At 31.8% G+C, this 27,306-nt stretch overlaps 2 protein-coding genes across 5 annotated transcripts in view; one reads left to right on the top strand and one right to left on the bottom strand.

The window, feature by feature from the left end:
- Positions 1-26,382, top strand: part of LOC122711778 — a 35,978-nt gene extending 9,596 nt beyond the window's left edge. For 2 of the 4 annotated variants that reach the window (XM_043930822.1, XM_043930824.1), the window contains exons 2-3: positions 22,389-22,525; positions 22,996-26,382. In XM_043930822.1, coding sequence (XP_043786757.1) covers positions 22,389-22,525; positions 22,996-25,509 — 2,651 coding nt within the window. In that variant the 3' untranslated portion in view covers positions 25,510-26,382. Of the gene's footprint in view, positions 1-2,713; positions 2,839-22,388; positions 22,526-22,995 lie in introns of those variants that run through there. The other 2 variants (XM_043930823.1, XM_043930825.1) reach the window with 2 other exon arrangements.
- LOC122711777 (tyrosine-protein kinase transmembrane receptor Ror) overlaps positions 1-27,306 on the bottom strand; it is a 276,507-nt gene that overhangs the window by 185,888 nt on the left and 63,313 nt on the right. The gene's annotated exons all lie outside the window — the stretch shown is intronic.

Below are 27,306 nucleotides of genomic sequence, written 5' to 3'. Positions count from 1 at the left end.
AAAATAAAAATACAATCTCTTGGATAATCCTCCTACGAATATTTCCATTGTTTTTATTAACATATCAATGCTAGATTTCAACACGAATTAATAAGAGATTTATATTATAAAAAAGAGACTTGAATCACATATGTATGCAAACGAAAAATACAAAATCCCTATCAATTATCAACTAACCATAATAAAAATATTACTCATTTAAAAACGAAAAAACCAGTTCACCTCTTTATTCGTTTGTTTCGCCATTGAAATTAAATTTCACTATCCCCCTTGTTTCTCTCCATCACTTCTGTCCCCGCATTTATCCTCGAAAGAAGCCGCAGCGCGTTCATTTCGCCCGAGAGGCGGGAAAAAGAAGAAGGAGAAAAAAAGGGAAATCGCGGAAAACCGTCTGAACTAATTCGGAAAAACCGGTGAGGATACGCTTGAAAATGCAAGGAGCAGGCTTTCATGCTCGATCTAACGGCGTCTCGACTCGCGAAGACGCTTTATGGAAAAAGTTTTTAATATTCTCTCTCCTTCCAGCTCTCCCCGACCCTCTCTTTCCCCTCTTCTCGTTGAACGAAAAAAAAAAAAAAAGAAAGGTGGAAAATGGAAGAAACAAAGACAGGACTAATGACTAGAGGGCACACTGGTGGATATGATTTTCGTTGATGGAATTTACGGTAGCTCGTGAAAAATATTCGAACATCGGCTTACCAGGGAAATTTGTCTAATTCGTTCTTGAAAATCCTGGTTTAATAAAATCCGAAAGTTTGCGGATATTATATATGTAAAATCTTCTTTTCAGTGGAAAAGTCTTTTTTAGGGGATGAAATCTACCATTAGTTCCATATTTCAAATATAATTTCATATGGGAAAATTTTTCTTTTTTTGAGATGTAATGTGACGAAAGTTTTGCTTTACAATTTTATGTAGATCATTGATTGTATTTCAACAATTTTCAAATTTGATTCATTTTTGCATGTGATGCAATTATTATTCAACCACTTGTATGATGATTCAGAAACATTCTGTAAAATTAATATCAAAGTTAGAAATAATGAAATTCAATGGAGAGATACAGAGGATTGAAATTTGAATATTTTATGTATTGAAAATTTTAATTAATATCTAAGAAAATTACTGAAACTTTAATAATTCATTTCACATGTTCAATAAAAAGAAAAATTAATACAATACTTGTATTGTAATATAATTATGATAATATTTTTAGAATTTATATCAAATCGTTAAACATATTTCTATTTACGTATATTAACACACATTTCTGGAAAAAAATATCAGTTGCTCGTAAGAGAGAAAGAAATTTCCTTTTGAAAGAGGGTAATGGAAAGAGAAAGAGAATAAAGGGGATGAAAAAACTCACGAGCACAGGAGAATCATCGTTTGTTCCTCGATATTAAATTCTACCATGGGATTTTTGCCACTCCTTTAACATGGATAGTGGTTGATAGATGTTTCGTTTGTTTCTTTCTTGCTTCTTCCTTGTTTTTAGACCGTTTTTTTGGATAGATTGGAGGAAAGATGTGTGATTTTGATATGAATGATAGAGATACGAGTTAATAGTAGAATAGTAGATCTGAATCAAGGTTTAATTGTAATACAGTATTTTGAGAATTGTTGTGCAAGTAAAAATTATTTTGACAAAATAAATCTTTATTTATAATAAATAATAAGAAAAAAATTATTTTAAATATATTTTTGATTCTAAAGAAACATAAATTTTTCCATAGATTTAAAATAATAGCAAATCAATCTCAAAATAAAATTCAATTTTTTCTTCAGAAAATTCTATTTTTGATGATTCCACATTGATGAAATTGTTTTATATATTTTTGATTATTAATTTGATAATTATTACTTTGTTATATTCGATTTTTAAAGTAAAAGCATTCTGATTATTCCTTTCAAGCTATTTCCATCCATATTTGCGAAATCTTTCCGTGGAAATAACAGAGAACAGAATTCCACGAGCAAGTCACGTTGTAATTATATTAGAGTTTTAACGTAATTATCTGCTGTAATTAATGTTATTGGAGCTTATTAAGCGAAAGTACTAATAGCAGCTTCTAGTTTCTGCATTAAAATAAAATTTATTTCAGTTTAAGAAAGGAATTGCGCGATCCCTTCTAGCTAAGACTCTCATTAAAAAAAAAGAAAACAAAAAAACAAAATGATATATTCTGCATAACTGAACGTTATTTGCTTAATTTGACGATTCAATTACGAAAATTAAATTAAAAATTCTTTTCGTTAAAACACAAATATATCTTCAAAATATATCCAATTTCAAGAACAGTATTAAAATTTATTAATTATTATCATATCACGTAATTTATTAATTAAATAATAATTTCTAAATTTTCCTATTACATTTAACAAAAAACTTATTTCAACAAAAGTTTCAATTTTCCTCCTTTGTCAAAAAAAAAAAATGTTCATTTTCTCAAAAATCCACGCTCTTTTCCAATTCTGAAATTCCACAACGATGCTAACAAAAGGGAGGGCGATAAAAAAATCGTGAAAAAGATGCGACGATACAAAAGCACAAGAGGAAAATCCCGGGAAGATTCATATTCGGCGTCGAGCGACGCCAAGCCGGTGCACTCGCGTTGCGAAAGCACGTGACTGCACCAGCAAAATTAGCATACGCGGAGAACACGATCCGGCAGCCGAGATCGTCAGAAAACGCGAGTTGACAACGCGACAATGAACCTCTCCCGGCAAGGAAGCCATATCGCGGCGTGGAACGTGATCGATCGATGAGGATCTCGATCTCTTTTCGATCCTAAGATCGGTGGAACTCGTGACCTCGAACACGACGGATGCAAGACAGTGAGTAGTAGTTTGTGAATCGTATGATCGTTCGAAATGTGATGGATATGGATATATCGTGCGTTCTTTCCTCGTTGAATGGAGTTGGTTTAGGGATGTTTCATAAAGTGAAAATTATTTGTGGAAATTGGATTTGCAATGTGAAGAAGTTTTTGTTGAAATTAATTTACTTATATTGATCAAATATGTGACGAAGAGTTTGATGGAGTTTGACAAATAGTGTTGAATGGAATATATTATTGCAAGTTGGATTACTAGGATTTGTTTTTTTTGTTTGTTGAAATTTTCAAAAGTTTATTTGATAATATATTCGAGAAAAGTTTTTGAGAATTTTAATCAACGAAAACAGAAGTGAGTTATTTTTTTGTTTCGAAATCGATGAATTATTTATATAGCGATAAGATTTTTTTATTTAAAATTTGAAATACGAGATTTTTAAATCTTGGAAGAATATTTTGAAGTTTATCTCAGAGAAATATTAAGTAATATATAGAAAATTTCTTTGTTCTTCGCAAAAATTGATGCTAATATTTTTGATAAACCGCGAGCTAAAAAAAGAAGAATAATTTGTAAAATTATATTTATTTTAATTTTGATAGTCAAAGTGAAGATGGCGAAGAACGTGTACGCGCTTTAAATAAACCATACTTCAAATAAACAAGAATCTTAACTTGGAAAGTCGGATTAAAGTGGTTTAAATACCGCGAAAAATTTCACATTCGTAAAGACAAATGTGAAAGTTCGTCGGTTCACGAATATCTTTAATCTTAAAAATAACAAAGACGTGGTCTGGTTTGCTCTTGAGGTAGAAATTACGTCAAAGAACATCTCTCACTTCCTTACGTTTAATTTTGGAGCCTGGGAATCTTATGAAGTTGGGTACGATAAAATACAGCGAGCATCCAGTGAATCATTTTACCAAGAATTCTTCATTTGAAAAACAAATCATATTCACATTTACAAATCGAAATTTTTTACAACTTTCAAATTTTTCCTTCGAACTTTTCCAACGAATTCGAAGTCCATTCATCTATCGTATCAAATTTATAATAATTATAAAAAAAAACGAATATCCTAATCTCGAATTGGATTCACGTAAAAATTTTCTTTCTCTCGAAAAATTGATTCGAAAATTTGGTGAAAATTGGTTATACCGTTGTTTCAGAGTACTTGATTAGGTTTCATTAATTGTCCTGGAGGAGGAACGTCGCATAGAGGAGTTACTAAATTAAAGGTCTTTGTAGTCCTCAGAGCAAAAGCACGACTGTAATCTTGCCAAGTGCGAGGAAGCATAATGGTATTGTAACACCGACTAATTTTACCGGCAATGGAAATGGCCTTTTCTTTCTTGACGTGATTACTCGTTAAGTTTGCAGACGAGCCACGTGCTCCACGTTGAATTGCAATTATTACTGTCATGTTACTTAGTAATTTATGTCACCCCTCTGATAAATTTTCAAGGACAATCTTCAACTATTATTAGATATTATTTCATACTTTTGTCTTTACTTGCTCGCTAAGAATATTTTTATTTATAACTGAATAAAATAACTCGAAGAGTTAGTACAAATCAATAAACATTCGAAAAGAGATAGATCTTGAATATATGATCTTGATACTATAGAGATATTTTAATTTGGGGAAATGAACAAAATTATATTAATATAGATACAAGAAGACAGTAGAATTATTAAATCTCGAGGGATATGAATTAAAAAGATCATTTATTATAAATTATTAACACTCGTTAAAAAAAGCTAATGAGAATCATAAAATTTTCAAAAGAATCAATTAAAAGTAAAAAATGACTGCAAAAATAAAAGAATTTGATATGTGATATGTAATTAAATATAACGCAAAGGAAAAATATTCTTTAATTTCATACTGTGATTTTTTATTCTTCACGAATGTTATAAATATAAAATTAATTTGATTAAATTCTATCTCTATTTATAGAAGATAATTGATAACGAATGTATACGCGTCGCAGTAATTCATCAATCAAAATTTTACACGTAATACACGTAATAAGTGATCTACGAGTAGCCAGATGCGCCTATTACACCCCCGCAAGAAAGTGGCACTTGAACCCAACCAACGTCCAGTAACAAACGAGTTTCATCTTCTCGTCTTTAAGAACGCATCAGTTACTCATTTGTCGACAAAAGCGGGCAGAAATACCCGGCGATCCCGAAATCGCGCGTAATTTGCCGGCTCGTCGACGGAAAAATGGCCGAGGGCCATGGAAAACGTGTCGTGTATTTTCACCTGCGTTCTCCCATCCTGCGTTGGAAAATCCGTTGTCAGCCTTTGGAAACTCAACTTCCTGCTCGTTTTTAAAATTGCACGACCTCTTTTCGCGTTTTCTTTTCAATCATCGCACGATCGCGTCTCTAGAAACGTTCTCTCTCTCTCTTTCTCGTTTGAGGTTTGAGAGAGAGACTTGAAAACGATTTGAAAACAGTCGTTTAGAAATGTTGATGTTTTATCTTTTTCGTTTTAGCATGTGCGTGAGATTTTTTCTCTTTGATGTCGAGTTTTTTAGGAACAAGGGGAGTGAAATTGTAAGGGAGGTTCGGTTCAGAGGGTGCAGAGTTTTGAAATATTATGCGAGGATATAAGATCGTTGTGAGAAATATTGTTTTACTTTGTTTTGAAATATTTACTCGATAAATATATTGCTATTTATGTTGATTTTCTCTCATAATTGTTTAATTATATATAATTTAATTTTGATTTTGTGATTGATTATCGCATATTCTTATATGATATTCTATTATATAATTTCGAATTTGATGAACAGTTAAAGAGATGAACACAGAAAATCATTAAATGAGAAAACAAATTACCACTAATTGCTTATTAAACTTATATGTATTGCTCCTAACATCATGATTTTCATGGCGATTGACATATCGTAAATCTGATAACGCGTTGTAGCAATTAACAAGGCCGATAGCCTCTCAAACATTTAGGGTCTGTCCCTTTACAAGCCAGCCTTTCATGATGGAAGGAGTCTGACATTCTAGCGTATGCCACCCTTGCATATGGTAGAGAATTCCAACCCCAAAATGATTATTCATGAAGCCATACGATGAATGATTCGCCAAACATATATCTTCGATCTATTTTGATATTTAAAATGAGCTTTAAATTCATAATAATAAAGAGAAAATTTAATTACAATTACCATTTAGGTATCACTGTAAAAATAAACTGGAAACATTTAATATAAATTGACACTATTAAACTATTGGAGTTTAATTTCATCGATTATTTATTAAAAAGTTTCTAACTAAGGATAACTTGTACGGATTACGATAAAATATTATTAATTAACAAAAAGAAATATAATAAATAACTCGTGTTTTGTAAGTACCCTCGTTTACACTCTAGTGTTGCATGCCGTTTGGGTTAACGAGTTTGTAAATTTGTCTGACACTCGTACCCATAACACGACTTCTACACGCCATCTCTGTGATAAATTAATGTTACGGTGTCGAGTTTGAATTTTAGATGAGATAGTTGTTGCTTTATCGAATCGCGAGTTGCATCTGAGGTAGGGTATCTCTTGTAGCTTGACTTCATACTCGTGGTTTACATACTGTGGTTCGGTTATGCATTCTCGTTGCCTTTAATCTCCACGTATCGCTTATTTCTAAATCAATTTTAGGGAAAAGATATCATTTTCACTTTGAAAACGATATGTTCATTTTGTATATATTTTATTATTCACTTTGTATAAATATTAAACAAATGTTTCTGTACGTTTAACATCACAAAAATGAAGTATTGAGAGTAAAAAATCGTAAGAAAAAACCGTAAAAGAAAACAATAATTTTGCTATCAAAATCCATTTAAAAAATAGAGGAAACCATGCCATTGAAGTCACTTTTTGTATTATTCAGAAATCTTAATTGCCGAGATGTAAGGATTCAAAGTCTCCATAATACTTAAGAAGTTATGAATGAATCTGCAATTTCATACAATTTTTCCTGGAAATGTACCTTCTTTTAGAAATCGCGTCTGTCACTTGTCTGGAGTTTGAGATAGATCAGTGAAACGAAGTGCGAGCGAGATTCGAATAAAGGAGGATAAAGAGGGAGATAGTAAACGATTTAAAAAATTGCTCTTTTCTTTACACGAAGATATCTCGGGAACCGAAAGTTGTATCGGGATAAATAAAAAATTTTAAAGGGGAAGATTCGATATTTCTAATGATCGCTCATTCGTTGATAAGAAATTATTATCTTCGAAGTTATAGTGATTCAAACTTTTTCAAATTTTAATTTATTTTAATTTAGGGTAAATTATTTTTTTCTTTACATAAAGATATCTTGGAAATTGGAAGTCGTATCGAGATAAATAAAAAGATGTTTTAAAGAGGAAGATTCGATACTTTTAATGATCGCTCATTCATTGATAAAAAATTATTATCTTCGGAATTATAGCGATTCAAACTTTTCCGAATTTTAATTTATTTTAATTTAGGGTAAATTATTCTCTTCTTTATATAAAAATATCTCGAGAATCGAAAATCGTATTGAAATAAAGGAAAGAGCATTTCAAAGTTTCGCGCTTCTAATAATCATTTATCAATTGAAAAAAAAAAAACTCTGTCTTCAGAGTTATAACGATTTAAAAATTTCCCTAATTTTAGGAATTGAAGTTTAATCAAGTTTCAAGATAAATTTATTTATTTTTGAAAATATGTTGCTTAACGATTTCATTAACACTGTATAAAAGACTTTAAATTTTAAGAGTTATCTTAGAGTCTTTCCCACTTCTCTATTCCTGTGCAACTAATTGCTCGAATTTCAATTTCATTCGCGAAGATATTCGAATACATCAATCACACGCGTCCCAATTTAACTTATATCAAATCGATTCTCTATCTAATTGAAATCCCTTGTAAACATAACCTACAATGTATCACAGAATCTCTCGGAAATACGTCAATGGGAAACGCAAGCGTACACGTTTCCACCTCCTAAACAACCTTTAAACCCGTATCCAATACAAAGAATCCATTTCCATCGAATTAAACATTTTCCTTTCCCCTCCCTCTCTCTCTCTCTCTTCTCTAAAATTCTAAAAATAATCGAAACATATCTCGAACGCAGAACCAGCATACCATATACCCTCCCCTTATATTAGACAAACTAACAAACGGTGGATTAAACGTGGCGGGTCAAGGATAATCTCTTGCCTTTTGACAAGTTTTCGCAGCAACATTTCGTTATCGTTCGTAGGTTTACCACCGCCATAAATTGCGAATCCCTTATTATATGCCGTCCTCGCGCGTTCAAAGTTTCCCGCCAAAGTTCACGGTGAACTCAACCGCTTCTCTCCTCCATTATCGTTATCATTATCGTCCTCATTGTTCACGTATCGTGATAATAACAATTATTATTATTATTTTCCAACCGAAATTTCGAATTGTGTTTCGCGAAGAAGAAGCAGGAAGTTAGAGAGGTGGGGAAATCTATCGAGGAGGCGAGAAACCATCGAATTCCGGCTAGGCTAAATTATTTTGCCTGTCGCACACCAGGATCTCGAACATAGAATGGCGATTCGTCGGTCATGGGACTGCGTATTGTGTGGCTTCTGCGAGATATACTCTGTATCTCTTCGTTCCGTGTATATGTGCGTGTGTGTATGTGTGTGTGGATGTGTCACGGTCTGAGGAAATTGGGTAATTCTGTTTCGAAAGTGGAGTTCCGTGAAAGAGGGAAGCCGGCTAGCTGGGGTAGTTTGGTTTGGAGCAACTTGGACGTTACATTGTTTTCTTTGGAATTGCGTTAGCTCGCTTTGAACAGGCGTAATTGAATGGTTTCAACACATGGTTCCGACGGTTTTCGAGGTAATTGTTTTGGAGTTTTTAACGTATCGTATCGAGTATTTCGTTGTGTTGTATTCTTTAATTATTTCTATTCTATTATTACTATTTCTATTGGATTTTTTTTTTGATTTTTTTCATTATTTTTAAAGTTTGTCTTTTAGATCTTTGGTTATTATCCTTTGGATTTTATATTCGAATATTTCAGTATTTAATTCTTTCTTCTTATTGATTCTACTGATTATTTTATTATTTATTTATTATTTTAATTAAGTTAAAATTTTTGTTCCATTTATTGAATTTTCTTGAATTCTTCGTTCGCTCAATTTAAATAAATATAATATTTTCAATTCTTTCCTCGAAATCAAATCGATTTTCCTTATATTCAATTTTCCATGATCCTATTTAAATATTCTTCACGTTAAATTCTTTCCTACAATCGAATACAGAATTACATTATCTTCCCCATTGTTGTATATCCGTGCAACAAATATTAAAAAGTTGCAATTCGCCTCAAGCGAACTGACAAATCCCACGCTTATACATAAAGTCAATAATAAAGTTAGCTCTCTGCTTTACACGCTACATTTCTTTTTTTTTTTCTTTTTCTTTTCCTTTTTTTTCTTTTCCACGTACGTATCTCTGAACAAAAAAGGAACGAGCACACAGATTGCACACGATTCCACAGTAAAGATTAAAGATTCAATGAAAGCTTGTCGTCTCGACATTTTACAAACGTTTTCCGGGAACTACTCCTCCAACTTCTCCAGGTTAAAAATACCGAGGATGGTAATTATTCAAAAGCGGGCAAATGGGTATTTTGACATGGTCATGCTTGGAACGACGTCATCGACCGTTCTATGGAACTCCATGCGTGGGAATATGGGGTGAGTCATTTGAATAGGGCCAATTTAGCGACTATCATATATTTTTATTACTTGCGAAATGTAGAGAATTCAAGATGCAAACACTGCGTTTGGAAAAAACGAAGACAACAAAAGTGTATAATAAACCATGACGACCACGAAGAATTTTAAATTGTATTTTTCGAATCTTATCTTATTGAATATATATATTCAAAAAACATTGACAAATTAGATTTTACAATTTTATAATATTTTATTAACGAAATTAACTTGGCAATTATAAAACATTTTTTTTGATAAATATTCTTGCAGAACAGAATCAAACAATAATATTAGTAAATTGACAAGTTATAAATTTACAATTTTATATTGGATAACTATGAAACTTTTATTATTAAATTTATTAATCGATAATAAAATTTATTGGTAAATATATAATATTTCATTAATCATGATAAAATATTTAATTATGTAAGATAATCCTGGAATATTTCTTTGAATATTAAATTGAAAAGAAACGTTTATAAATAGATACAAATTTTAAATAGAATCTTGGCTCGGAAACGAAAAATATTTAAATTTGCGGTATTTTGAATAGAGAGTTATAAAAGAAACACGACTGTAATAAAACGATCTCTCTATTTCTTCAGTGTCACGAACAAAGCGATCATAATTGTTTTATAAATACACAATGCAAAAAAAATATTGTTTCATTTTTACATATTTTCTTTTTTTTTAGACCAATCTTTTATTTTTAGACCAATCTTGTATAGAAAAAATTTACGAAAGAATATAGCAAAAAAATATTACAAATTTATAATATCTTAACTTAAGAATAATATCAATTTAAGAATAAAAGTGTAACGAGATTATCACTTTAAATAATCGAAAATTTCAGACACGCGATGACTCACGATTCCAGATCGCGTGAACCAAGATTTATCGATGCATGATAGCACGTTTTTCTACAAGGACACCCTGTATACTTGCTCCAACGATAATTTAGTGTCAGAGAACTATAGTGGTTGTAAAACTCGCGCGCAGGAATACCTCGAAGCCTGTCTGTTGCTTGGAACCATAAACAACGATCTCTTATTTCAACGACATTCCCTACGTCTCTGTTCTTTCTCGTCGCAGGTGCAGTCGAACGTATGATAAATTATATTTGACAAAAGAATATGTTACTCGATCGAGGAACTAAGATTTCCACCCTAGGATGCCGTAAGTCGTAATTTATCTGAGAATTTTCGATTTACGCGATATGCGGAATTCTCATAGGTCATAGGTTAAATGAAAAGTAGATATATTTATTTCGTTATTTTAAGATTTATAGGGAGGATCGTAGAAATTGATACGGCAATTTCTTTCTTTTTTAATTTTCTTTTTTTACGCTAACTGATAAAAAGTTATTTTTATTATTTGATACGATGAAATTGGAAATACAGGATATATGAAAATAATTGTATATTCTTCCAAACAATTTAGTAATAAATTCCATGAAATTTAAATTTCAAATATTTTCGATTATCATTGCAAACTTGTTTTTCGAATATAAAATAATTTTCGACAAATAAATTCAATTCAAAATATTTAACAAATGAATAAATTGAATGTATTTTTTTTTTTTTTTGAAAAGTAAGAAACTGACCGGTGATAAGATACTCAAAAGTTTCGACTACTCTAGGAGATCGAACTAGCTTCTCACTTTGAGAAACGCGAATTTCGAAAGTTCGTAGACTGGACGCGGGAAAATTTGAAGATAAGATCGATTTCTAAGTAATTCTACTTTGAACGAGTACTTAGCCGTCCCTGCTTTCAAGTTAGGAACAGGCAATACCTCATTGGAGATCCATCCTCTTATACGAAACTTAGAGGATTAGGAAACTTGCGAAGATTCTGAAATATGACATCATAAGCTAGTGATATTTAGTCTTAGGGTTCGGAATATCCTTTAACAATAATCTATAACGAAGTAATTTTACATTAATTTTAGATATCATTGAAAGTATTCGAATATTTTTTTAATCGTCATTTTGATTTCTTAAAATAGAAATAGTATAAGGTATAATATTTAACTCATTGAAAAAATTAATTTCATTCTTGCATTTCTGTTATTTTATGTGAAAATTTTGGAAAATCATAATGCAATAATTTCTCTCTTCACCATAATTTATAAATATTCCCATTTTCGTAAATTTTCCAAGTTCGTCAACTAATAATAAAAGATAGATAGAATTATTCGATATTTCTAACTTTTAAATAATTATTTTCCAAAATTTGTCAAATTTATTCCCCTATCTACAAAATTACACAGAGTGGATCCGATATTTTTCTTATTCTATTCGTTTTAGCGAATTTTCCAATCTTGTTAACTCGAAAAGGGAATATTCTTTTTCAGAATCGAATAAATGGTTCGATGATTTTTAATGATGTTGCGTATGCAATACTAACGCCTCGAGGAAACCGTCCCATTGACAGAATGACGAACGTTCCAGGTAGTTGTTGGTTACTCCCAGGGCTTATAAATCAGGCGATATTTCCTGTTTCGATGTTCACGGAGACGTCCTGTTTCCCGTGTGCCACCTTAAAGTCAATCCTCGCGAAACCTCTCTCATCGAAGTAAACCTCTCTTTCCATTTTTAGATTGCTTGCAAACATTCGAATATATACTTTTGCCCGATCCTTCGCCTGCAGTTCCAACTTTTTCAAATTTCCTCGTTCAAATGGATAGATGTATTGTTTTAACTTACGTTTCTCTGGATTATTATTTATGTTTTTAAGAATTATGCTGATATCCCAAATATATACGTAATAAGAGAAAATTCTTGGAAAATTCAAGAAAATTAATATTTATAAATTTTTTCGTTCAAATGGACAGATGTATTGTTTTAATTTACGTTTCTTTGGATTATTATTTATCTTTTTAAGTATTATGCTGACATCCCAAGTATGAATACGTGATAAGAGAAAATTCTTGGAAAATTCAAGAAAATTAATATTTATAAATTTAAATGCAGATTATAGCACTGGTTACGACAATTTTAATTTTAAACGAGGTAATAGAGGGGGATTAATATATGCAGAAGTGTAATTTCTGATTTTCACATTTTGGAATGTGAAGCATTCTCGAAAGAAATATTTTGGAGAAAGAATGTCCATTCCATTCTTGCAGGAAAACATTCGTCCGATTTAAATGAGAATATAAGTTATTCAAAAGAGAATACTTTTTTTTTCGTTTATTCACTTTAAAGAAATATAAAAAGTTAAATTAATAAGGAAACTTTGGCAATCCTGAAAAACTTTCGTAATATTTAGAGGATATTAAATTTACAGCGCGCATAAAGTTCTCAGTTCGAGAAATTAAAAGATAACAAAGGAGAAGATTATCCGATTCCAATATTTTTCAAGTTTAAACTTATGCAAGAATATATAGACTTATTTGTTTAATTCAAAACAAAATATCTCTGCAATAATTATAAACTAAAAAATTATAAATTTCATCTTTCGCGTTTTTAAAAATTTACAAAATAATCGAAAACAAAAGAAATCAGAATGCTTACTTTTTAGATTAAATCATTACATATAATGATTATATATTATGAACATTCTTTTCAAACAAAGTTCTGACAATCTACAATTCTACGCTCACTCGTACACGCATCGTATCGATCAGAAAAAGAGGAAAAAAGAAACTTGTTTCATCGAAAGGGGAAGATTTTTTTCCAAGGACGATGGAGGAACTAGAACAGAGAGAGAGGGAGAGAGAGAGATGGTTAACTGGACGCTCGTTCATAAGTCATAAGCTCGGGAGCTTGTAATCGAACGTGACACGGCCGTCCGCCAGCGACCAAAATTAGATCACGCCAATATCCCGTGTAAATTATCGCGATCAGGCATCCGGAGGGAGGCAAGCCGTTCGAGGAAACTCTGAGCGACCGATTACCATAATGCAGATTGCCTTTCGTATTTATAACCGGCGTTAATTAACTCGTCGCCTCCCGCGCGAAGATTAATCCGCCTCGGCGAGCATTCCTTCGCCTCTGTTGATATTCCAACGAGATCGACGAATGATGAATTGGGAGGGAGAAGAGGTGGGAGTCGGTTTCTCGAGCATGCTAATTGGCGTTTTATTGTCTGTGTCTGCGTGTCCTCGGCTGGGTTGCTTCGTAGATTCAAAAGGTTGTAGTTTGTGATAATTTTAACTCGGACTACCATGTTTTTGTTTTGGATAATTGTGTGCGATTAGGAATGTGTATGATTTAATGATGAGTTTTATATATTTTAAGACATCAAACTTGAGATATCTATCTTTACAAATTTGCGACTCGAGATGTCAAAATTTTGTCAAACTTCAAAATCCAAATTTTTCTAAATTCGAAACGAATAAATAAAAATTAAGGGGAAACTAATTTTAAAAAATTCATAGGAAAATTTCAAACAGATTAAAGCTCAAAGCGCAACTCTGGAACTTTGAAAATTTAAGAAAAATATGAGATTCGGAAATGATATTTGCAAAATGCAAAAGAAAATAAGCCAAACAATTCTCTCGATAAAATCTCCCTGAAAGCTTCCCTTTCTATTCTAATTCTCCAAACGCACCACAACAACAATCCAAATAATTTCATCCGTCTGAAAATATTCTTCGTCCGCAAACCCATCCACCTAAAATCCTCCCCATCCTTCTCGTTAACGTCCATCGTAAATATGGCGGAGCAAACAGGCGCGAAGTTTTCTCCATGATCAATCAGGCTGTGTTACGTGACTTCTTGTTTCGAAAGGGGAAAGAAAGAGAGAGACACAGCCCAAGGCCGTTTCCACGGCGTTCGTTTGCATCCGGGTACACGCAATTTCCATTTTTCAAAGGGGCCAACGCGGGCGTAGGCCGATGGAAACTTGACGAAACCAAATATGCGGCTGATGCTGCTTTGATCAGCTTCTTCTCTCCACAGACAGAGAGAAAACCACCCTCCTCCATCGCGTCTCCTCTCCTTTTTCCATCGAGCATACCCAATCTCCGAGTTAATGTACGTCGTCTCTGTTTATGTATCTCTTCCGGTCTAATGCAAAAATCTGTCCTCGTAAGGTGAAATAATTAACGTAAATGATTTTAATATAGACTGATAAGCGAGATGATTGTATATGTGTTGATTATGTATATAAATAATGTAAATGCACTTTCGATTTTTTCTCTGATTCCTCTGATTCAGTCACAGTTTTTCTATACTTGATATTTTCAAATTTAAAAATTTCAATTTTATTCTGAAGATTTTATAAAAAAAAAGAGATCTTGTTTAACATGGAATATGAAATATTTATGTTATCAATTAGTGATGAGTATATTTTTAATTTCCATTAATAATCTTTTCCATCAAATTCTTTAAAATAATTAAAGATAGAACATCTTGAAACAAGTACATAGATAGATTTTTTAAAGTAATGTAAAATAATATTCGTAAGAAAAATCTCGTTAAAACAGATCAAAGAAAATGTAGATTCGTTTCGCTTTCACATTTTAAAAATGAGTCGATATTTTAGAAAGGTACAGAGCATGACAAACTGGTGACACGAACACGTTCTTCTTTGCTTCATCTTTGCAAATATCACTCCCACGGAGCTGTGACATTTCGTCAATATGGAAATCAATTTAAAATAAATAACTTCTGCTAAAAGATATCCATATCCAAACCAATTGAAGACTGATACGTTTAATAATTCGAACAGAAATGTCGAGACATAAGTTATTATAATTTACAATCTTCTTCGCTAAAAAAGAATTTTTTTTGAAACGGATTTATTAAAAAGAATCGTTGCCTACTTCTTCTTGTAAAATTTTTTAAAAATCACAAGACCATCTCTATTTTTAGAGGATAATGTGCAATAAATACACCGTGATAATATCGGAGCAACACAAATAAAAAACTATGAACGATCAAATTCAAGAGTAGTAATTTATTATTGAACACAAAGAAGCTTAACTTATCTTGAAACAGTTAAAACTTAAAGCACTAAAAGCATCCGTGCATAAAACTAGAATATACACGTATTATAGAACAGATTTATATCCGGTAATAAAATCCAAGTAGTGACTTAGTATTGCAAAATACGATGCCTATAAAAGTCGCTAAATCTATAAATACGAACATATGTTGGATATCGATCCGGACAAGCATCCTTTTGGACATGTTTTTACTGTTTCGTTTTAGAAATTCATGTTTCAGCAGTGTCTTAGTTTTAATTTATTCCCCATTTTTAAAAAGATTTATCTGTTCAATTTCGACTCATTAAATCATCGTTTTTTACCTGTAATAAAAAACAAGTTCATTTCGCGATCAAAAAATTATATTTCGTCCTCTTGACCATCGAGGAATCGAATAAAACAATTTCTTCGAAAAGAAAGAGATGGAAAAATGGCGAAAGAATAAAAAAAAGAAAAGAAAAGAACAAAATTTAAAAAGAGATAGAGACGAGGAAGTTTTAATAGGATCGAAATAGCGGACGATGTCCAGTCGGAAAATCCAAATTTATGAACTTCCGGAAGGATTTAATTTATTTAAATTTCCGGGCAAAGAGCTCTCAGCTTTAATCCTGATTTACCACGTGGCTTTTCTTGTTGCACCACGCACGCCGACCACGAAGCTTAAGCGGTCTGTTATCACGCGACTACTTATAAAGCGTGTTTGCACGGCCGATAAGCGCCAGTTTTCGAACAGGATAATGGTGAACGCTTCGTGACTTCCGGTATCGAGCGAAAGTTTCGTCATTTTTATTTCGAAGTCTTCAAAATATCCTCTAATTCATAATAATGTTATTAAAATTGTAGATAAAAAATATGTGTGAATCGAAGATAATTTTACGATTGTGAGATGTGATCAATTACGATTGTGAGATGTGATCAATTAAAATTTATATCTGCACAAATTGAAATTGAACGCTTTTATTTTTTTTTCTTTGATCCGAGTGTCAATAATGTCGAATAATTAATAAGGTTTATTCAACGTAATAAACATTTATGTATCGGATAGAATAATTAATCTCATATAACGAATACATTCGCTCTCGATAATCATTTATTCAATCATTGATTCTAGAAAATATATCTACTGTATATCTGCGTATATTTAAAAAGTGATAAAATTTGAAAAACTATGCATATTCGTCTCAGTTTGGGAAAGACAAAAACTAGAAGTTTATGAATATAATAAAATAATGATCAGCAAAAATTTTATCTTTATTTTAGAAATCTTTGAACGAATAAAAATTTCATAATAATTCAACAAATTTAGATAGAATCAATTGATAAGAAAAATAATTCCTCTACCTGATTGAATGTTAAAATTTTAAACTTCCTCTCATTCGTGATATCCAAGAATCGCAGTCAAATTTTCCAAAACCAAAGATCAAACTTCCAGCAAACTTTCTATTTAACAAACACACACTAACTTCCACATACTTATCGTACCTCAAGTGCTAAGAATACTTCCTGCACACCTGTATTTCGCGACAATACAACGTGTGTTCCTTTCTACACCGTACTTCCTCTCGATGAGAGGGGAAGGAATCGCATTAATCACTCGAGAACGGACACAATGGTAACACAGCGTGCGAAGTTCATCTAATCGACTTCCTAATCTCTGGATCGATCGATCAAAAACGTATAATGGGAAAGGGGAAAGAAGATGGTCCTATACATTTTTATAGAGAATGCCAAGATGCATAGATGGTCTATCAAAAATATATGATGCTATTTAAAAAAATAAAGTTGAGCTCGAAGTTTTTATGAATTCACAAAAAAATTGAGGGTACTAGAATATAGTCCTTTCGAAAATATTCAACTTTTATTCGAAGCATTTTTTAATACTATATTTTACTATATTTTGTATTAGAAGAACATGATATAATAAGAGGTCGATCGAATTTTTCCAAGAAATGATGTTAAATTCTTGGAAATTTCCAAATGTTCGAACGAACGAAAAATTTTGTATTAGGAGAACATAATATGACAGGAAATCGCTCGAAATATTTTTTCCAAGAATTTTAACAGAGAATTAGAAATGACATCAAATTTCTATGAATTTCTAAAATTCTTAGAACAGATATTAAATTCTTGGAATTTTCTTCGAATTATAGATTGAAAATTTTCTCCAATTTTTCGACTTTGTATCAAGAGAATATAATTTAATAAGAGGTTTTAAATACTCATTTTACATTTATCATTTACATACTTATTTTCTACCAGCTAACAGAGTTTTAAAACATTTCTTGTACAGTTTATTATTTTAATGTAGATATTCCTTTCTATATATTTATCTTTCATAATGAAAGCTGTCATGTTTTATAATACTAAAGCCGTAATAACATTTTTTTTTATTTCTAATAGAGTTAAAGAATAATATACTGATTATTATATATTCATTACTTAGAATATCTTATTTTTTTCATAATATTAAAAAACGTTTCAGATAAAAGGTGGTTTCGAAAAGGAAACATTTTAATGTTCTTAATTTTTCCATATGTTGATTCATAAAGAATTTATGAAAGTTGATTTTTTAAATTCTTACATTCTTTCAATGCTTCTCTCAATGCTTCAATAAATGCATTTATTATTCTCTATAAAAAAAAAATATTAAATCCCATATAGCAAATAATAAATATTTTTTAAATTCATAGTTTAAAGTTAAAAAATAATTTAATTTAATTAAATATTTTTAAAATTTTTAGTAGTTTTTTGCTATGAATACTTTAGTACATTTTTGTAGAGAATACCATCTATCAGTTGTGTTATGTCTATTAATTCATTGAAAAATGTATAATTCTATTTAAAGAAATACCGTTAATTTCCAAAGCTTCAATGCGTCTATTTGTGAAAAAGAAAAAAATATTCCTCTCTTCAAACCATATAACTTTTATCTCATTTTTTAATATTTCATTATAGAACATTAATGAGATATTAAAATGATAGCTCATCCTATATTTTTCTTTAATCCTTAGAAGTAAATAAAGTATTAAAAAATGACTAATTCTTGAAAACATGATTGATTAAAAGTATAAAAAGGTAAGTATAAAAAATAAGTATAAATTCTACTCTATTTATAATTGCATTATACTGATAAAAAGTCGAAAAGTGACAATAATATCAGTTTTGAAATTCTTGAAGAAAAACTTATGTCAATTATATTCTTCTAATATCATGTTAAAAATTCGACTAAAAATTTTTACTGTTCGAAAATTGGACTTTGTATTAAGAGAACATAATATAATAAAAGATCGCTCTAGAAATTTTTCCAAGAATTTTGGTAGTTTTTGGAAATGACGTCAAATTTATGGAATTTCGAAAATTCTTGTAAATGACGTTACATTCTTGGAATTATCGAAATTCATGAAATAAGTAAAAATTTTGGTCGAAAATTCGATTTTGTACTATGAAAATATAACTTGATAGGAGGTCGATCGAGAAATTTTTCCAAGAATTTTAGCAGTTCTTGGAAATGACATCAAATTCCTGGAATTATCGAAATTTTTGAATAAAGGAAATTTTTAGTTTCCAAATTTTTTAATTTCACATATATTTAAAATTTTTTAAAAAAATTTTCAAAATTTTCGAAAATTTAAAAACTTGGCGCTGAAATTTTTTGTTTGCAAATATTGGTTTGTTTATTTATATCTTTAATGTTTATTTACATTCTCGTTTTGTTTATTTATATTTTCAATGTTTATTTACCAAAATTTTCGAAAATTTCAAAAATCATTTGTAAAATACTTACTTCTATATTTATCTTTCATAACTTACTTTTTATAGCTATTATTCTTTGAAATATTAAATATTTTTCAATAGTTTTCTTAATTCTAATAATAAATACTTATCTTTACTTACTTTGTTTTTACTTACCTTTTTCACTGTTTTTTGATTAATTGTTTTTTAACAGTTTACTTAATTCTAAAGGAAGAAATATAGATAATTAAAATATAGAAATATACAGGATTAAGAAATATATATAATAAGAGTATAGGAACACAGGAATATTCAGGATTAAGAAATATAGATAACAGAGATATAGGAATACAGAAATATTTAGGATTAAGGAATATGGATGATAGGAGTATAGAAACACAGAAATATTCAGAATTAAGGAATATGGATAATAAGAATATAGGAACACAGAAATATTCAAGATTAAGGAATAGAAATATAGAAACACAGGAAAATATATACTGACTTTTTTACAGCTACTGTTTTTTGCGATATTAAGTATTTCTCAACAGTTTTCTCAATTCTAGAAATACTTATCTCAACTTATCATTTACTTACCTTTTTTTATAGCTACTTTCCTTTGTGGTACTAAAAATTTATTAAATTTACTAAATATTAGAAACAGTTATCATTTAGATATTTCCCATATTATTATTTCAGTATTTTCTTATTTTAGCATATATTAATTAATTCTTCTTTCATCCAAGTTAATAGGAGGAGATTTAGTAATTTTTGAGCCTCCTTGGAATCTCTCAAATTTACAGAAATAACGTCAAAATCTTGGAAATTTCCAAATGACCAAATTAATGAATACTTATCATATATTTACCGTTGGCATACTTACTTTTTTACTATTTTTCTTAATGATACCATTTTTTCCACAGTTTACACAAATTTAAATATTTATTTCTCTCATACTTATTTTCTATCAGAAATACAAAATTTTTTGCGCGTATTTAATTATTTAAAAATTTTTAAATAATTCAAGAATATTTTTATAATTAAATCAAAAATATTCTATTTCTATTATATAAAATATTTTATTTGCTTTAAGTAATATTAATATATAATTATTAAAATAATATAATATTATTAAAACAATATTAAAAAGTTTTTTAAATAAAAGTTAAATGGTTTTGAGAGAAGCATATTCTGTTTATTTTTTTATATATAGAAATGTAAAGGATTTATAAATGTGAATATTGTTTTTTTAAATAGAATTATATTCTGATACACTAGTTGATATATCTTAACATTCTCTATAAAAAAGTACTGAATCGTATAATATAATACAAAAAAACCTATAGTTTAGAAAATAAATAAATTTAATTAAATATCTTTTAAACGAATGGTTTTTCACTATAAATAGCTCTATACATTTTTATAGAAAATGCCAAGATGCATAGATTGATTTATTAAAAAATATATGATAACATTTAAAAAAATAAAATTGTGGTTTATAACGTTTATGAGTCCATCTTCGAAAAAATTGAGAGCATCAGACCTGTCGAAACCATTCAACTCTTATTTCAAACATTTTTTAATATTACTAAAATTAAACGAAATATTTAATAAAAAGATTAAGATCGAAATTCCCTGAACGATAATAAAATTTTTATCCAAAAATTAGATTTTATATTAGAAGAATATAATATGTTAGGAGGTTGATTGAAAAATTTTTCCAAGAAAAATGACGTCAAATTCTCGGAATCTTTAAAATTCTTGGAAATGATATCAAATTTTGAGAATTTCTAAAATTCTTGGAACTAATGTCAAATTCTGAGAATTTTTAAAATTCTTAGAACTGACGTCAAATTCTTGCAAATTTCCAAAATATTCGAACAATAAAACGAAACTTTTAGCCAAAAATTCGATTTTCTATTAGGAGAATATAATTAAAAGGAATTTTTATACATTTATCATACATTTACCGTTCTCCTATTTATTTTTTTATCATTCTTCTTACTAAGTAAGTCACTTTAAAGTAAGCCACTTTTTTAGAGCTTTAAAACTTTTTTTTCACAATTTATATAAATTTCGATATTTTCTCCTTGCATATTTATGTTCTACCATTTTTATACTATCATTTTTAGTGCGTTTTTTATCATTTTTTTAATTTTTGAAAAATTCAAACATTGAATTTTTTTTATTTGGAATATCGTGATTATTTTCAATAATCAATTATGTACTATATTATATCGGGTGTCTGAATAACATTATTTGATATATCACGCAAATATTAAAAAATGTTTCGAATAAAAGTTAAATGATTTCGGATTAGAGGCATTTGTTTTAGAGCGATATTTTCGTTTGTTTTCTGAATGTTAGCCAAATATTCGCCAATTCGATGAGTTCGCTGAAAGTTTATTCGTATCTTTCGGTTAAGTAATTGGAAGATCTCACCCTCGGGTGATTTATAACTCGGTTCCTTGACGCAGTGAAAGACGAAGGTTTAGAGATCAGAGCTCTGACCAATGATCGATCGTTTCGATAGGTGGAATAGACCGGTCGATTCGTGACCCAACTGTTTGAGTCGTGATTAATTCTTCAATGATGGAAATCGAGTTGGAAATTTTTTTTTACGAGGATAGAGAAATTTTATTCTATTTTATTGTTTCACCGTATAAAATTTTTTGAAACTCTTGATTTTTTTTTTTTTTTTTGCTTATAATTTCGGTTTAATTAGCACATGGGGATAATAATAGTTTCTGAAACATATATATCGTTCAACTTTTAATTTTTATAAAGATTCGAATAAAAAGCCTTCATTTGTTATTAATTAGTGTTCGTATTCTCTTTATCACATGATAAATTTTATGAAACTTGAAATATCTTTTAATTCAATAACAAAAAAACAACTAACAAAAAAAAACAATAAATAAAAGAACTAGTAACATCAGAAATGTGAGCTTTCTCTATATTCAATCATTCAATTCTATCTAAAAAAAAATCAGGCCGAATCATCTTGAATTATAAAAAAAATATAACAATCTATGAGATACATAAATATTGAAAGATTAAACGATCTTCAGGAAGGAAAAACGAATCGCACGAAATTTATTGTTCTTCAAAATGACGTTTAATTTTTCGGTTCCAGGTCAGAACGACATTAAGAAGCTGCGAAGGGAGAACGAGCAGCTACGTAGAGAGATATGGAGCCTCAGAGACGAGTACGACAAGCTCGAGGAGATACTGAAGAGACAGAAGAGCCGCGGAGAAAGCGAAGAATACGAGGTAAGGGATATCCAAAGTTGGATGGATTAGCGAAGATGAGTGATCGATGCGTCGATTTTAGGGATTTCGGCCGTTTGATTGATAGCGAAGTTTGTTTTCGAAGCTGGATTATGGTTTGTAAGCTTACTGATGGGATATTAATGTACGAATCTTCGAATTACATCATGAAAATGAATATCGACGCTGATGCGTCAAACATTCCCTTAATCCAATTACCATAATCTTCCAGTTTTCGTGCCTTTCAACTTTAAAAAATATTTATGTTACTAAAAAGACGAATATTAATTTTTGATCGAAAAGAACTAAATAAATATAATAAAATTATTAGATTAATTAATAGATTATAATATTTGTATATTAATATCGTACGATTAATATGAAAAGAAATGAAAGTAAAAAAACGTAATAGAATTAGAATAAAATTCTAGGAAAAAGTTTTTACCAAAAACTAAAATAACTATCTATTTCAGGATCGCTCCGACGAGGATGACGATGTGCGATCAGATTACTCAGAGGAAGGGGAGGAATTCAGTGAAAATGGGCAAGAGGATGCGACCAAGGAACCCGAGCAACTAGAAAACGCGGAGAACCAAAAAATTTCCACGGAAAAAATGGCGAATAGCGCGCTGCACAGGTTACACGTGGATTTTGATGATCTTTCGGTGGTCGATGAAGAGGAGGAACCTAAAAGAGACAAGAAAGAGATCTCTTCCGAAGATAATTCGCAATTCAAAGAGGAGAAAAGTCCCCTTTCCATCCTGAAATCGAGGCAACTTCACGAAAACGTCTCCTTCTATCCTGACGCATATCAATCACCGACTTGCCTAAGTAGTCCAGCTTACTATACCGAATGTCCCTTCAAATTTCCAAGCACGTTGAATCTAATGATGTCCACGGAACCAGCGTCAATGCTAACTACTCCTTGCCCGTCAATAAACGCAGATCCTATAATCCCGATAGATCCACTGTTGCCTTCGGTGAGCCTGGGTGGCCCAAGCGTGGATCAGATCAACGACCAGATATTGCACGCGCCACCTGCAGGCTGGCAGAGCAACGTTATGATACCTGAAACGCAGGTGGCCACGTTTGAAACAACCGATGTTAATTTAACGAGCGTGCAGACATTTGCTGAGATTCGTCAGGATCAGGCGAAGCCTGTTGAGCAGATGATCGGTGGTTTTGCTTTGCCAACTTTCCACAGAAGAAAGATCGATGGTTCGATAATAACGAATAACACGATCAACCCTAATGTAACTGGAAGTACGCGCGAGAACACGGAGAATGTGGTCGAGAATGGATGGAGCACGAATAGAAATTTGAAGGATTCGTTGGATCAAGGCGAGAAGAGGAAGAAGGAGGAGAGTTCTGTATCGGGAAGCGAGAAGCCGAAACACTTTTTCGCCCCGTTGCCTTCGAAAGTGAAGAAACAAAACGACGAATCTTCACCCACGATCAGTTACCTTGGGACTGGGAATAGTTCGAGCAGCGACAAGACTGGGTCCACTATAATCCTCAAGAATCAATTGATGAAAGGATCACTTGACGTGTACGTGAACGGGGCAGTTCCATATGAAGATAATTTTCTGAATAATAAAGGTGAACAGAGAACTTTCCTGAGCACGGATAATTTGCTGATCGAGAACGCGAAATCTAGCATCGGTAATCAATTGACAAAATCGATGTCGTGGCAAGATTTGTCCATTAAGTCGCAGCCTGTCTCTGCCAATCAGGCTGAAGGCAAGCAACAGATGTTGACCCGAAGCGACAATACTTTGGACAATATATCAGACTCGAAACCGTACAAGTCGTATCTGAATGTAACTTTGAAGCCGCCACGCGCAGAAGAGGTGCCTGCTGCTCTTGAGCAGGCGGCCAGCCCCGACACGCCGGAGATCCCAAAGTTACCCACTATAGACTATCGACTTTTCAAGAATCCCTTTCTACGAAATTTCGAGGCGGCCGCCGGTTATATGAACCAAAACAACATCACCAGACCTCTGTCGGTCCAAGTGAACGATGACAACCTGTGCTACTACCCAATGCCCCACCCTGAAACCTCTACTTTCAAAAGGAGGATGACACCTTTCGGAGACAAGTACAGACAGACTGATCAGAACCGTCTCCTCATCCCAACCAACCAATTGGTCAACGGAAAACTGATGTCCCCGGTGAGCAAGCATCAGATCCAGGTGACTTCCTTCGAAAGGCCCAGCCCTCACACCCTCATAGGCCCGTCGACGCCTTATGAATTCAATGCTGGTCGCAGGTTGAACCCGAACCCGTATCTGCACGGGCAAAACATTTACCAGAACGTGTCCTATTTTTCGAGGGGGTGCTCCGTATATCCACAGAGGGAGATGATGTACTACGACAACCTGGCGCTGAAGGTGGCGGCCCAGACTCAGACTTCCATAGACGGCGATTCTCATCACGAGGACGAGCACGCGTTGTCCCATGAGGAGAGCGCACCCAGCACGCCAAGCGGGCAGCGTAGAAAAAGGATGATCAGAAAGGAGAAAGGAAACGTTGGCAAGGAACAGAAGTCTTTGTCGCCGACTGCTCAGAGGAGATTGAAGAAACAGGGCAGCGTCACCTCGTCGGAGGTGCCCGAGTCTCCGGGTAAGGTGACCGCTCGAAAGAGGACAAGAAGACTTAGCATCACGACGACGACTACGTCAGAAGGGCAAGAGGACAAGAACGAGAGCAGGTCGTCCTCGTCGGGTCAAGATTCGCCGAAGAAGGAGCAGTTGAGGAGGGTGTCTCTGTATTTTAACGCGAAGAAGAGGCCCTCCTTGACCTCGATGAGGACCGTGAGGAGCGGCAGCCTGGACATGGGCAGGGAAAAGGAGGCGCTCAACTCTGAGAGGGAGAGGACTAATTCTGTTAGCAGCAGAGAGATTGGCAACGAAGCCAAGACGAGGAAGGCGAGCACCAGCAGTGGGAACGTGCCTTGGTGCGCCTGTTGGGGCAACGGGTGTGTTTAGGGACTTGGTAATTGGTTTTATTGGTGGATCTCCTCAGATCTAATTAAACGTTTTATTTGCGTTGCGGAAGTGGTTTATCAAAATGTCTGGCCCTTGCCTTTCATTTTAATTAGTATGATGCGTGATTTGCTGAATGAACGAGTGAAACTTAAATTGTAATAATCGTCGATGTTACAGATTCTTTTCAGAAAAAGAAATTTCTCTCCAGAGAGTTGAAAAGATTCTCTTCTTAAAAGTTTAAAATGTTCTCTTAAATGTTGAATAAAAATTGAAAGGAATGTTTCTGAATTGTAGGGAAATATGTAAAAAATTCTTGGCGAATTATTCAGCAAGAAATCGTTCACATTTTCAAGGTGAGCCAGATTTGGAAAGATCCACCTTTAAGAGTGGTTTCTCGAGTGGCCAAGGGAAATATCGAACAGAAAGGAAGGGAGGACGAGAAGGAAGCGTATCGACCTTTTCGTAACTATAAGGCAACCGCTGCAGCCAATGGGAGAGGTCGTAAAACTAGAGCCAGGCGGAACCAGGACACCATAAAACCAGCTACCATTCAAGTGACAGTCGCAAGTCGTGGTAGTTCTTGCCAAGAATACAAAAATACGGTCTCTCGACACTTAAGGTGCAAGTGGATCGAATCAGAAGATTAATATTTAATTGGGCCTCATCGATGATAGGTCTCGATAAAAATTTCATGAAGAAACTGAGTCGATGAAAAATGGTGTTGTGGTATTATTATATAATTTTGTATCTTATCATTTCTTGATAATGAACAATTATCAAGTGAACAATTTGGATGAAATGAAAGTTCGATATTTTATATTGGACTAACAATTTGAATTTAAGTTTAAGAATATTAAATTAAGGAATACTACGTCTGTGCATTTAATTATGTTAAGAAGATTCTTATAAGAGGGATAAGAAATATATGTAAATGTTAAATGTTAAGTAAAAAAAAAAATATATATATATTAAATAGGTTAAAATTGAAATGATAAGAAATTATAATTCTATTTATAATTTACTTTTTGAGATATATATTAATTATATATAATGTATTAATTTATTAAAAAAAAATAATCAAAGGTGAAAATTTTAACTAACGTTTTTATAAAATATATTTTTCGAATAAATGAATAAAATTAGATATATTTAAAATTTCATTAGTGACAAATTCAATTAAGTCAAAGCTATGATCGATTGTTTTAAACCACGTGTACTTAGAAATTTAATCAAATCGTTTCTGTTTGTATTCTAATTCGACTCGTAATTTCTTTATCGAAAAAATGAAAAAATAATTATTTAGAAGAATAATATATCGATATTTTTTAAGTTCGTTTCATAAAATAAATATGATTAACTGACCACTGATTGAAAAAAATTGGAAAAACACTGAAAATGAAAGCAAAAAAAAAACCAACCTTCTCTTTCAATCTCCTCCTCTTTTATATTAATTTCTAGAACATCGATACTTTAAAATATCAATCGATTTGCATCCAATTATTTTCCAATCTGCGATACCTCTTCTTCTCCCTTTTAACAAACCAGCACTGGCTGAGAAATTATCACGAGAAACCAGAATCCCTCGTACTTTCGCCGAGTCATTCATCCCTCTCCGTAATTCATCGAATTATTGATTATTCTACGCAACTTATTCGAATAGCCCCATTTATTAATGGCCTCAATGCAAAGGATTTCGAGGGGCGGAAGTTAAAGTTCGCGAGCATCTTCCGTAAACTTCTCCCGTTATTCCATGCCTCTTCTACCACCTCCACCCTTTTCGATGGAGCGGAGAAGAAA

Source organism: Apis laboriosa, unplaced genomic scaffold (genome assembly GCF_014066325.1).
Source record: "Apis laboriosa isolate Shangri-la unplaced genomic scaffold, ASM1406632v1 scaffold188_cov152, whole genome shotgun sequence".
In the NCBI taxonomy this organism is placed as follows: Eukaryota; Metazoa; Arthropoda; class Insecta; order Hymenoptera; family Apidae; genus Apis; species Apis laboriosa.
The sequence above is the reverse complement of the archived record's forward strand: the minus strand, read 5'-3'. Positions and strand labels throughout refer to the sequence as shown.